This window comes from Mus caroli, unplaced genomic scaffold (assembly GCF_978045245.1).
Source record: "Mus caroli unplaced genomic scaffold, Mus_caroli_1 scaffold_2, whole genome shotgun sequence".
NCBI lineage: Eukaryota > Metazoa > Chordata > Mammalia > Rodentia > Muridae > Mus > Mus caroli.
In genome coordinates, this window is record NW_028227257.1 from 363731 (window position 1) to 376797 (window position 13067).

Here is a 13067-nt window from a genome sequence, read left to right on the forward strand (position 1 = left end):
CAGCCAAAACATTTGTTTTTTGAAGCCTTGAGGTTTTTTTTTTTAAATTGTTTTTAATCATGTGTATATGTATCTACATGTGGGTATAATATGGACATGAATGCAGGTGCCTGCAGAGGCCAGAGGTGTTAGATCTCCAGGAGCTGTAATTACAGTTGTGAGCTGCCTGATGTGGGTGCTGGGACATGAAATCCAGTCCTCTGGAAGAGCACCAAGTTCTATTAACCACTGAGTATCTCTCTAGTTCATGTACATGCTTTTGAAACAGGGTTGTTATATAGCCTTGGCTGGCCAGGGACATGTTATGTAAACCAGACTGGATGCTCAAACTAGCAGCAATCTTTCTGCCTCTCTCCTTTGAGTGCTAGAATTACAGGTATTCACCACCATGTACAGCTTTTTCAAAACAAAGATTAGTTTCACAGGAATATATATATATATATACATACACACACCAAGGCCTTGTCTCAAAAAACAAGCACACACTGGCTTCAACTAAATAGCCTTTCAAGAGTTTTCTCAGACTGGAAATGTAGCTCAATGGCTAAACGCCTACCTAGTATGTGTGAGGCCCTAAATTAAATTTCTAGTACTATGAACAGAAGTCAGAGGAGGGAGGAAAATCAATCTGTGTAGCCCCATGTTAAGATGAAGGGTAAGAGGCTGAAGAAATAGCTCATCAGTCAAGGCACTGGCTGCTTTTCTAGAGACCAGGGTTTGAGTCCCAGCATCTATTCATGCTTTACAACCATTTTATAACTTCAGTCTCAGGAGAACCATCCTTCAGCCTCCACAGGCACTGTAAGCACATGGTATACATATGCATACAAACAAACTCACACATACACATACAAATTAAAAAGACAAGCCAGGTAGTGGTTGTGCACACCTTTAATCCCAGCATTCAAGAGGTAGAGGCAGGCAGATCTCTGAGTTGGAGGTCAGCGTGGTGTACAGAGCAAGTTCCAGAACAGCCAGGGATACACAGAGAAACTCTGTCTCCAAAATGTAATGGTTGGGTTCCCTACACAGCGAGTTCCAGGCCAGCCAGGGGTACAGAGTGAGGCAGCAAGGAAGGGAGGAAACGAAAAAAGTGATCAAGGACACAAAAGGTTCCATCCATCAGACAGGGTGCAGATCAGACGAGGAGGGACCTGCTCAGACCTGAGGGACTTCGTGGTCAAGGTGTCTTCTTGCACTCTAATAGAAGTGTCTGGGGCTCAGCCTCAGGCTGGTATTTCTGTAAATAGGGACCTCGTTCCAGTCTTCAAAATGGCACCCCAGGAACACATGGATTCTGTAGTAGCCCAGGACTGAACCCTCATCACAGTAGTGGGGGAAACACAGACACCAAACAAAAGGACGTGAGAACTTGAACTGATTATCCTAGGCCACACTTGTTTTTACTCTGCCATCAGGTGTGCATGCATGAGTGTGTACAGAGAAACTCACAACTCCCCCGCCCCGCTCTGGGACCATGACATCTGGAGGGCCAGATGGTTAAGACATAGCAGGATGGATCCTACCAAGAAATGCTGGAGCATAAACTGGGCCAATAACAGCTAGGAGCTGTTCTTTTACCAGTCATTACACACCCAGGAAGACTATATAGACCACATCTCTCAGAAATATAAATGGCCAGGACAAACGGTAGACAAAGATGAAGCTACCTAGTTGAGTAAGAGCTGAGCTATCTAGAAGCCCTCTACATTATGCATTCCTCATAAGCTTTGAATTCAGGACAGAAACATGTTGTGTGGTCAAGGTCTCACTCTCAGAATCACCAAGTGTCACATATGCGAGAACCAGTTTCATGCAGTCCCCACCATGTGCTACCCCAGATCTTGTTCACAGTGCACTGGAAATAGGGCCAGCCCAAATACTCACTACAAAAGTATGAGCAACTATATATGAAGAACAGCAGGGAAGCTTCTAGAAGCTACAAGCAGAAGCTAGAGATGTGTCAAGCCAGGAAGATGAAGAAATAGCGGATGAAGTCATAATCTAGTGGCTTGGTTTGTCCATTAAGACCAGAGGGCATGGTTACTTGCTCTGGAGTAAAAAGCTAGAACTGTTAGGCAAGAATTCAACCACTAAGGGGCCAGACACACTGTGAGGGCTCCAGAAACCCTTGGCTTAGACTATTTAACAGGTCTGTCCATGTCCCACCTCCCACAAGGTCCATGTAGCCTAGGCTGTCCTGGAACTTGCTATGTAGACTAGCAGACCAGGCTGGCCTACAAGTCACAGAAATCCACTTGCCTTAGCAGGAATTAAAGATGCAAGGGACTAACAGGTGCTTTCCATCATTCTAGTCAGGAGATTCAGAAATGAGGTATCAGAACTGAGAGGGAGGGGTGCTCACAGCTGGACCAGGAAATGAGGGTCAGCCCAAAAGGGACCCAGCAGGGGTCAACATCAGGTGCCATTTCAGTGCCAAATTCACAAATAACATTTGGCAGGAAATCACTAATAAGACACTTATCTGGGCCGGGCGTGGTGGCGCACGCCTTTAGTCCCAGCACTCGGGAGGCAGAGGCAGGCAGATTTCTTAGTTCGAGGCCAGCCTGGTCTACAAAGTGAGTGCCAGGACAGCCAGGGCTACACAGAGAAACCCTGTCTCGAAAAAACCAAAAAAAAAAAAAAAAAAAAAAGACACTTATCTGGTCTGCAGTGAAAACTATTATACAACAGCTATCTTTATTTTAGGTCAACATTTAGATAGCTCACCATGCGGAACCACCACAGCTTTCAGCTTGGCCCTTGGAGGAACATCAGTCAGCCTGAACTGACAGCAGCTTGTACCCTGCTGTAAACCAGTCTTTAGCAGTGGGTAAATCTAAGACAGGTTTTACCTGCTCTTGCTTTGGGCTCTCTTTCCCCAACTTGGAATTGAGACACTTTCCTAGAGAACATATCAAGAGCACACCCTATGGGGCACTGGCCCAGGCCCTTCCTTGGCAGCAGAGATCCTAACTAGCCTGTCCTTTACACGCACCCAGATTACTGACTTTTACCTGGTACTCATAAAACTGGTCTTAGTTTTCAAGAGAGAGGAGTTTCTAGTCATGTCCTAGACCCTCATATCCTTGAGGGTCAGGCGACCTTCACATGGTTCCCAGGGATATATTTGGTATGGTCATCCTTTTATCCATATAGAGCTGAAGCCAATGCTTGCCAGGGCTTATGCATTCAGGTTCATGTATCTATGTACACAATAAACTTAGGGTTTCCTTTTGTGTTTTGCAAGGAGACCCTACCCCTGCCCAACACTTCAAGAAACCACAGCTGTTTTGGAGCTGACTTTTATTGTACTTGTTGCTTTGCCACCAAACAGAGGCATGACAGGCCTGCTGTGTGATATATACATATACACATATGTACACACACTGACACACACCACAACCCACACTCACAGCATGTGGTAACACACACTGTGCTTGTAAGGACAGTAAAGACATAGATTTTGCCACTTCCATAGGAGGATAATTCAATCAAACTAAAAAGGAACAAGCCAGTGCTGGGACACATGGGTTCACAGCTCAAAATACTGGAAAAAGAATAAGATCAGTCACGGGTTTACACTGTTCACAACTGTCCCTCAATAAAAGGTGCACTGAAGGCCAAAGTAGGATGCTCGCGGCCCACCGGTTCTCTGTACTACAGCACCCACACCCTCCAGGGGCAGCTTGAATGATTATGTCACTCTCTCTGGAGACGACCAGCTGCAGCACTGGCACCTCCTTTAACAAGGCTCACCTGTAACAGACACCATGGGTCAGCAGGACAATGGGTACTGACTGATATTAAATCTTGACATCTGAAGAGACTGGCTTTATGAATCAGGAACAAATCCAGCAAGTAACTTGGGAAAAAAGTTGCCTAACCACAGTAAGCACTGGTTTCTTTCTTTTGTTTTTTTCTTAAGACAGGATTTCTTTGTGTGTAGTCCTGGCTGTCCTGGAACTAGTTCTGTAGACCAGGCTCAGTGAGCCACCTGCCTCTGCTTCCCAAGTGCTGGGACTGAAGGCATCTGCCACCATCACCCAGCCTGGTTTTTCCCCATTGGATACTGGCTGTGTTAACTGAACATTAGAAGGGTAGGAAAGGTCATAAACATTGCACAGAATCATCTAAAGTAATCTTAAAATACAGTCAAAAGGAAGACAAGGAAAGACATCACTGGGCACAAACAGAAATCTACACTCCAGCAGCCTTGGTAGATGGGTCCCCCAGGGTCTCTCCTGACTACTTTCTGTAGGTCAGAAGTGGTACCCACTGCACAGGATGAACTTCCATGCACAGATTCCAGCACTCTCTTGGCAACACACCACAGTACCATCTACATTGCCTGCCAGTATAGGAGTTAGGGGAGTGTGTGTATCTATTTAATATTTATATTTGGACAAGAACAGTCAGACTGATCCTGAGACTCACCAGTTCTTAGCTTAGGGCAAATGAAATCAAGGAGACCTTAGATCAGCATAGTAAAACCCTGCAAGGGAGTCTGCACAGGGACAGGTTAGGGAACTTACTGGCCGTGGCAATCACTATTATCACTTTGAAACTGTTCTACATATGGAGGGTTTCAAGTTCAACATGATTTACTTAGCTTTACGAATTCCAAAAGACACTAGGTTCAAAACTTCTGTGCTCTCACCCTGACAGCACCACAAGTCCCAGTTCAGGACCTAGCTCGCTAGGATGTGAGGGAAAGGGCCACAGAGCTACATGCAGGAGGGATGTGCCACCAGACTGCAACTGATCATCTACAAGTCTGGACCTGGTTCCTGGTCACTGTAGAAAAAGGGGTCCAGCACCCCAGGTTGACCAGTGACTTCTTTTTCCTTTGTTCCAAATATGGGCCAAGTAATGGATTTCTCATTCTTCTTTTAGGTTGTTTTATTTGAGTCACAGTCTTACTGTGTAAGCCCAGACTGGCCTACAACTCAAGCTCCTCCTACCTCAGCCTCCCTAGTGCTGGGGCTATAGGCGTGCCCCACTACATCTAGACACAGGTCTGATGTTTACAGACTACTTTTAACTGACTATGTTAGTGGATATCCCTAAAATCCTTTAAAGAACGAAACTAACAAATCCATGGGAGGATCTTGGCTCATGTAGTTCTGTTGTAGGGTCAACTGGGAACCCTGGCATCAGTGTCTCCCAGGACCTGGATGGGTTCCCTCCATCACTGCCATGTTTGTCCTCACAGTGCTGCCTCTTCTTGTAACTTCCTGACAACCTGATCTGGTCCTGAAGGCCCTGGTGAGCTGGGGCCAGGAGGTGGACGGGGTGGGCTTCAGAAACACGTGATGGTTTGTCTGGGCCACTGAGCCACCACATGAGCCTTCTCCTTCTTCATCTGTTCTGGGAATGCAGATGGGCAGCAGCAGCCAACGGGAAGGTTCTGGAGGAGCCTGGCTCATTGAAGTCTGATACAACTATCTAGCTAACTGTAAAAGGGTAGGATGGCCCCAAATCACTGGTAACCACATTTTTCAACTCCACCCACCATGGTACCCTAGAACCAAGACTGGAATACTGACTGGAGAGAGGTTCACAAAGGAATCCTGTGGCCGGGAGCTGGCCTCCCAGGTTGAGTGACTACTACCATAGCTTCCCTAGAAGCCAACCCTTCTGAGCCAGGAGCACCAGGGTCCAGCCACCTGCTCCAGGAACCCAACACTCCAGCTGCCAGAGGCATTGATGGTGACAGGTGGAAGCGAAGGCAAGCAGGGGATGGGGCACTGGCAAGCACAGGGAGGAGGTTCTGGAGCCTGGGCACTCAGACTCTGCATAAGCAGCTGCATGCCACCCACAACTGGACTCAAGAGACTTTCTGACTATGACTAAGTGGCAGGTGCTGCCATTTGTGGTTCTTAAAAGTCCAAAAAAGATTAAAAGGTTGGCTTGAAGGAATGTGGAAGATGACCCAGGAATGAGGGAAGGAGGCTGTGGCCCCGTCAATCCAGCTTTTGACCTGGAAAGGTGCAGAACAGAGACAAATGATTTCCCACACACCAGCAAGAGACATGCCTCCAATGATAGGATTTCAGTCCACAAGGCCAGGAGACCCAAGATAGTGACATTACATAGAGTGTGCTCCCACTTTCAGAAGGGGCATACCTGCACTCTCCATAGCAGATCTAACAGGAAAACTGTCACGAGGCCGAGTGAGATGATGCAGAGACCCTATGAAAGCTTCCCAACACGAACACCGTGCAAACGACTGATGCTGGTGGTGCCTGGAAGACGGGGCCCAGTTCCCTCCTTTGCAGGTGAAATCAGAGCCCTGTCTGCAGCCTTGAGGATGAGATCAGAGCCATGGACTAGACCATATCACAGGACACAGAGGCCAACAAGGAGATGTAGCTCCAGGTGCTTACCTGACTCCTGTAAGCACAAGGAGACAGCTGAACCTTCACTGGACCCACTTGGCTGAAAACCCAAAAAAGCACTACCATCCAGTTAATTCAGCCCAGCTGCAGCACGTCCACAACACAGACATTGAACATAACCCATACATGCTATTAAAAAAAGGATAAAACAGAAGAAGACCGTAGCTACACTGCTTTAAATACTGCATGCTACGCACTTCATGTATCAAGGATTGACAGATGGGTGGACTTAGAGGAGGTGGGAGTGGCCCTGACAGCAGGTCAGGTTGACGGCTGCCTTCCCATCTCAGTGACTACAGTTCATGATTCTAAGGTTGCAGTGGCCAGATGCTGATTCATCCTCTAATCACAGCCTCTCCTGAATTTAGTTGAACCCGTCGGTGTGATAGCTGGGGTGGGAGTCAGCTGTCAGCTGGGTGGTCTCTGTGGCGGATGCTGGCTGTATGACGATCGGTGTGTCTGTAGCCTCTGAAAAGTAAGCAGACAACCTCATCGCACAAGGGCAGCAGCAGTATTGTGTACCCATCGACATGGTCCTTGCATCACATCATTCAGCCACCTGGACAGACACTCAGGGGAGAGGCTACTTGCTGACCTCCACCCAACACACTTTCCTCAGTGGTCTCAGGTAATACCAGCCCCCGGCCCTCCCCACCTGCCTGCCTCCCACCCCACCTTCGGTCCCTCAGATCTACGGCTACCAGTTCATGGGCAGGAACAGCTCCCTGCACCTGCTTTACCTCAAGTGTCCACGTTCACACCTCAACAGTCCCAGATGCCACCACAAACACTCTCGGCACAGTGTCAGTGCCCTCCTGTTTGACAAGACAGTTGACACCGTTCAGGGCCAGTGCTGGCTCCACCCCACACACTCACAAGGCCCTGGGCTGCACACTCACCCCTTTCATCAGACTGCAGCTGTGCCTCCAAGTCTTCAGGGGATACGTAGAATTCTGTCTCCTCACCCTCAGGTGCTTTGGGCTTGCATTTCCCACAGCAGCAGTTAAAGCAACAGCACAAACAGCAGCAGCAGTAGCAGCAGGTGAGGAGGCCACAAACAACAAACAGCGCCTGGGAGAGAGAATACTGACTGGCACTATGGGGCCTCAAGGGCCCACAAGCCATACCACAAGACCCTCCCTGGAGAAGATAGGTCAAGAGCTGCAGTGTATACAACTAATGCTAAGGTTATCTTTCAGGAAAAGGCTGTAGATGAGAAAACTTGCAGGGTGAAAACAGGAGAAGCAGAAGTAATAAAAAGTAATTTCTGCCGGGCGTGGTGGCGCACGCCTTTAATCCCAGCACTCGGGAGGCAGAGGCAGGTGGATTTCTGAGTTTGAGGCCAGCCTGGTCTACAAAGTGAGTTCCAGGACAGCCAGAGCTACACAGAGAAACCCTGTCTCGAAAAACCAAAAAAAAAAAAAAAAAAAAAAGTAATTTCTAAAGATGGGATTGAACACAAGCCATGAGGCTCTCCTCCCTAGAAACAGAAGTGTGACTTCCCCTTTTCTCTTCTAGTTCTTTTGTATTCAAATGTCAGCTAGAATCTAAGCATGCTTTCTGTTTTGAAGTCCAAAGCATGGTACTTTCGACTTCCTTACTTTCTCTGAAGCCCCACTCCCAGTGCAGCGACCCTCCACACCAAACTCAAATGGCATGGTTCTCTTCTTCAGTTTCCACTTATAAATATCTCTAATGGACTCTAAAACTATAAAGATTGAAGACTAATCAGTAAAAACCTAAAATCACAAAATCAGGCTACCTATACCTAAGAACTACAGGATAATTTACTCTGACTTTGTATAAGGCTGACAGATGAGGGGAGCAAAAACAGCTATTAAATAAACAAATGGTGTTAAGTCAAGAGTTTCTAAAGTAAGACTTTTTTTTTCTTCTTGAGACAGGGTTTCTCTGTGTAGCCCTGGCTGGCCTCGAACTCAGAAATCCACCTGCCTCTGCCTCCTGAGTGCTGGGATTAAAGGCATGCGCCACCACACCTGGCTAAAGTAAGATTTTTTTCGCCCCCAGAGCTGAGGACCGAACCCATCCCCAACCCTTTAAGATTTTAAGTCTCCCATGCTAACTAAAAGCCTGCGCACACATATCTCAATCTTTTCAGTAGGTTGGTACCATGCATCAGAGGCTATCACGTTGATGTAAACGGTTGTGCTCCATGTATGCTGTGTACTGTGCTCACCATGAAGAGGCCAGTACAACAGCGGAAGAGCACGGAAGACAGCCCCAGGCCAGAAAGCACATCAAAGGACTGAAGGAACAGGTCTTTCAACATCTGTAGTCCTATTATGAACTAGAATTCTCAATGCCTCCAGTGTGGCAGCTCACCTTGGCCCACCAGCTGGAGAGTACGAAGTAGGTGTTGACGTTCTCCTCCCCAAACTGCTCTGCCACATAGAGCCCCAGCGAGCCATACTTGTCATAAATGTTTCTTTTCGTGGCGTCTGTCAGGATGGCGTGTGCGTTGTTAATCTCCTTAAACTTGTCTGCAGCCTCTGGGTTATCAGGGTTCTTGTCAGGGTGATACTTCAGGGCCAGCTTCCTGTAACCAAAACCATTTCCTGGCTATACCTTGGTCTTACATTTCTCATTTGTCCACCAGAGTCCAGGGGAAGAGATACTTACCGGTTAACATCTCATTTGTCAACTTTCCAGAGATCTGGCTCATCTGAGTCAAAAGAAGTCTCTAATTGCTTTAGGATAATCCTTTCTACCAGGAAATACCCACAAAGGTGAGTCCTGGGTACTAAGAAAGGTAGAGCACAGCTTATAGCACTCACTCTTGCCAACCCCCAGTGTCCTGGCATACTAATTGCACATTTGAAGAATAAGGTGATGGCAGAGAAAAGTATAATATTGATAATTTAGAACAATACAAGTAACAGACCCCAAGACTATCTGATGTGAAAATACCCTTTCTGGGTAACTATATCATACTACACCTCAGAGAAACACTCTTCAAGTCCAGTCAAACAGCAATGACAAGATTTAAAAAAAAAAAAAAAATCCCATCACTGTTTTAAAATATAGCTTTTAGCACTTTAAAGGCTGTCTATGCCCAGGGTTCAAACCTTGATCCTGTGATGGTCTGGGGAGAGTTGGCAATATCTTTTAAGTGTGTTTACTTTTTGGTGCTAGAGAAGATCAGTGTAACTTTTTTTGTTGAGAAAGGGTCTGTCTACATAATCCTGGCTATTCTAGAATTCACTACATAGACCAGGCTGGCCTCACTCACAGATATCCTTCTGTCTCTGCATCCCAAGTCTGAGGATTAAACTATGAACATGAGGATAAAATGCAACTGTTAAAGAGACTGTTATGAAAAAGGTATGCCAAGGTTCTTGTTAAATTATACAAGAAGCCAGATGAGGATCTCTGTTCTTACAGGTTAACATGCCTGCTTACCGATAGGACTTTTTAATGTCATCTGAGGTTGCATTCTTGTCCAGTCCAAGAACATGGTATAATGATTCCCCGGAAGTAGAGAGTGAGCGCTGCCTCTGGTCGGCCATGTTAGGTTAGTCTACAAGAGAAGATAAAGGAAAATATGGAGAAAATGATAAAACCTGGGTCTGTGAGACGTGATAAGGGCACTGCTGTCATGCCAGACAAGTTAAACTTGACTCCCAGAACTCATCTGGTAGAAGAGAACAAAAACCTAAAAGTTATCCTCTGAGCTCAAATGAGCTGTGGTTTATGTTCCTTTCCCATTCCACAAGTAAATATGTGGGTGCTGGTATCTATAATACGCATGAAATGTTGCAACTATTTAAATGGTTCAGAAAACTAAAGATGTGTTAAAGTTTAAAGGGAAAAAAGCAAAAGATTGTGCTGGATGTGGGGTATATGCCCATAATCCCAGCTCTGTGGAAGGCTGAGGCCAAGGGATCCGAAGTTAGAGACTAACTACACTCACCCACATTCCTTCCCCCAAAAGTCCTGTTTTAGAAAACCCACACTTATAGAAACGGAAGGAAATAATAAAATATGGACAACAACAACAACAAAACTCCAAATCAGTCATGATGAAAATATTTCATGAGCTTTTCAGAAGACCTTCAGCAGCTGCCAAGAAAACCCTGAAACCCAGAATACGTGTTTAAAAGTTACCTGGGCATTTTTATTTTCACTAAGCACTTATTTTAGCTGGTGTTACACATGGATGCCATGAATGCAACTTCGGTCCTCTCTGCAACAACAGTATAAACAACTACTGAGCCTTTTCTCCAGCCCCAACTTTATCCATCTTTTAGTATAACCCCTTATGTGTAACCTTCAAAGTATTTTTTCTGAGGCACCAAACTGAGACTACCTGTAATCTCTGAAACCAAGCTAACAGCTATAACCTGGTGCAGACCCATTCAGGCCCTGTGCTTGCTATTTCAGTCTGTGAGCCTATGTGAGCTCTACTTAGCTGATTCAGTCCACCATGTTCTCTTGGTGTATTCCAACCCCTCTGACTCCTACAGTCTTTACTCCCTCTCTTCCTCAGGGATGCTTCATCTCTGAAGAAAGGACCCAATGGAGACCTCCAATCCAGACTCTCTCATTGCATAATGTGGGTCTCTGCGCTCGCTCTGTCTGATAATGACTGGACAAGGCACTAATCTATGAGTACAGCAGAATATCATTATGAATCATTTCATCTGCACTCCTCACCCAAGACAAGCAAACAAAAAGCAAACATTAATACATGCATGCATTCATTCACTCTGTTTTATTTTGAAACAGGGTTCCCCTGTGCAGTCCTTGTAGTGCTAGACTGCCTTTGGAGACCAGGTTGGCCTCAGACTCAAGAGATCCACCTGCTTATCTCTGCCTTCTAAGTGTTGGGATTAAAGACATGTGCCACCACCACCTAGCTTAAATAAATAGATAGATAAATAAATAATATTTAAAGGAAGATGGCTCAGTGGTTAAAGAATGTTTACTATTCTTCCAGAGAACCCATGTACAATTCCTACCATCCATATTGCGTAGCTAATAGCTGCCTAACTCCAGGTGGCCTCTCAGGACACACACCCACCCCCACCCCACATATTTACACAGAGATATGTACATAAATAAAAGTAGTGGATTTAGCTTAATGGCAGACTATTATTAGCCTAGCACGTGTTCAATCTCTAGTGCTGCAAAAACCAACCAATCAAAACTAAACAACAACCACATATGGTTCATTCCTACTCAACACTGTTATCCAGAGCAACTAGACAGGTGGAAGAAAGCAAGCTTATAAAACAGAAGAGGAAATTCAATGTTGTCCCTGTTTGCAGATATGATTTAAATACTTTCCCTCTTCCATGTAGATCCTAAAAATCAAAATCAAGATGGTCATCAGGCTTTGGCAAATGTCTTTGCTCACTGAGCCATCCAGCTGGTTTCAAAATAATTTTATTTTTAAATCATTACTACTGGGTGTTTGTTTATTTTCAAGACAGGGTCTCTCTCTGTATCCCTAGCTATCCTGGAACTCACTCTGTAGACCAAACTGGCCTTGAACTGAGAGATCTGCCTGAGTGCTGGGATTGAAGGCATGTGCCACTACTGGCTACCTCATAATTTTATATACAGAAACATAAAAATCAGACACAAAAATCTACATTAATAAAAAAGTCAGTAGCATTTTTATATATTAATAACAAACTTGGTAAGGAAGTTAAAAAAAACCCTAGTACAACAAAGCCTTGGGTTCAATCCCTTGGTGGGAGCAAAAAAAAAAAAAAAAAAACCAAACAAAAAAACCACAGATGAAAGAAACTAAAGAGAATATATTATATGCAAACATGGAAAAATGTCTTAAGTTCATTGACTGGAAACATTGCAATCTCTGTAGCTGTCCTCAGATGCACTGGAAGAGGGCGTCAGACCTCATTTCAGGTGGTTGTGAGCCACCATGTGGTTTGCTGGGATTTGATCTCTAGACCTTCGGAAGAGCAGTCGGGTGCTCTTACCCACTGAGCCATCTCGCCAGCCCCCATTGCAATCTCAAAAGCAGTCATCGTAGAAAAAAAGCAATTCTAAATTCACACAGAATCACAGAAGACCCTGAGTTGTCAAAGCAACCTGAATAGAAAGATCAAACCTACAGATATCACATTGTCTAATAAGACAAACTACAAGTCAGGTGACGGAGATGCACAACAACCAGGAGGATCCCTCAGTTCAAGGCCAGCTTGGTCTATAAAGAGAAACACTGTCTCAAAAAAAACCAAACCAAAACGCACAAAGCTAGGGTAACCAAAATAGCAATATACTGGCCTATATAAAAATCAATACAGAGACCACCAACAAATAGGGGATAGAAATAAATCTATACATCACACTGACTTTGACAAAAGAAAAGTTTATTTTGGTTTAGTTTCAGGGGATACACTACTATGACCAGGAAGGCATGGCAGTGGAGCATGAGGTGGCTAGTCACACATAGTGAGGAAGCAGACAATAAACGCTGATCTCTTTCAGCCTGAGATCCCAGCCTATGGGATGGTGCTTAACTACATTTAGGTATACCTTCCCTTCTGTAAATTAAACCTTTCAGCAAACACCCTCAAAGATATACCCAGAGTATGTTTCCACTGTGATAATAAATCCAGAAAACTGTCAATGAAGTTTAACCACCGAAGCTGTAAAAAACATACCAGAAGGACAGCA

The 13067-nt window shown here is 45.2% G+C and overlaps 1 protein-coding gene across 2 annotated transcripts in view; it reads right to left on the bottom strand.

Moving 5' to 3' along the window:
- Positions 1–3289: 3289 nt before the first annotated feature.
- Positions 3290–13067, bottom strand: part of Dnajc5 (DnaJ heat shock protein family (Hsp40) member C5) — a 30359-nt gene continuing 20581 nt past the window's right edge. The window contains exons 2-6 of one of the 2 annotated variants that reach the window (XR_002377146.3): positions 9822–9939; positions 8745–8958; positions 7301–7472; positions 7142–7216; positions 3290–6869 (exon numbers count right to left, since the gene is read on the bottom strand). Coding sequence is in view for 1 of the 2 variants with exons in the window: in XM_021152876.3 (XP_021008535.1) it covers positions 6766–6869; positions 7301–7472; positions 8745–8958; positions 9822–9928 (597 nt within the window). In the remaining variant the exon portion in view is untranslated. The remainder of the gene's footprint in view (positions 6870–7141; positions 7217–7300; positions 7473–8744; positions 8959–9821; positions 9940–13067) is intronic. The other variant, XM_021152876.3, reaches the window with a different exon arrangement.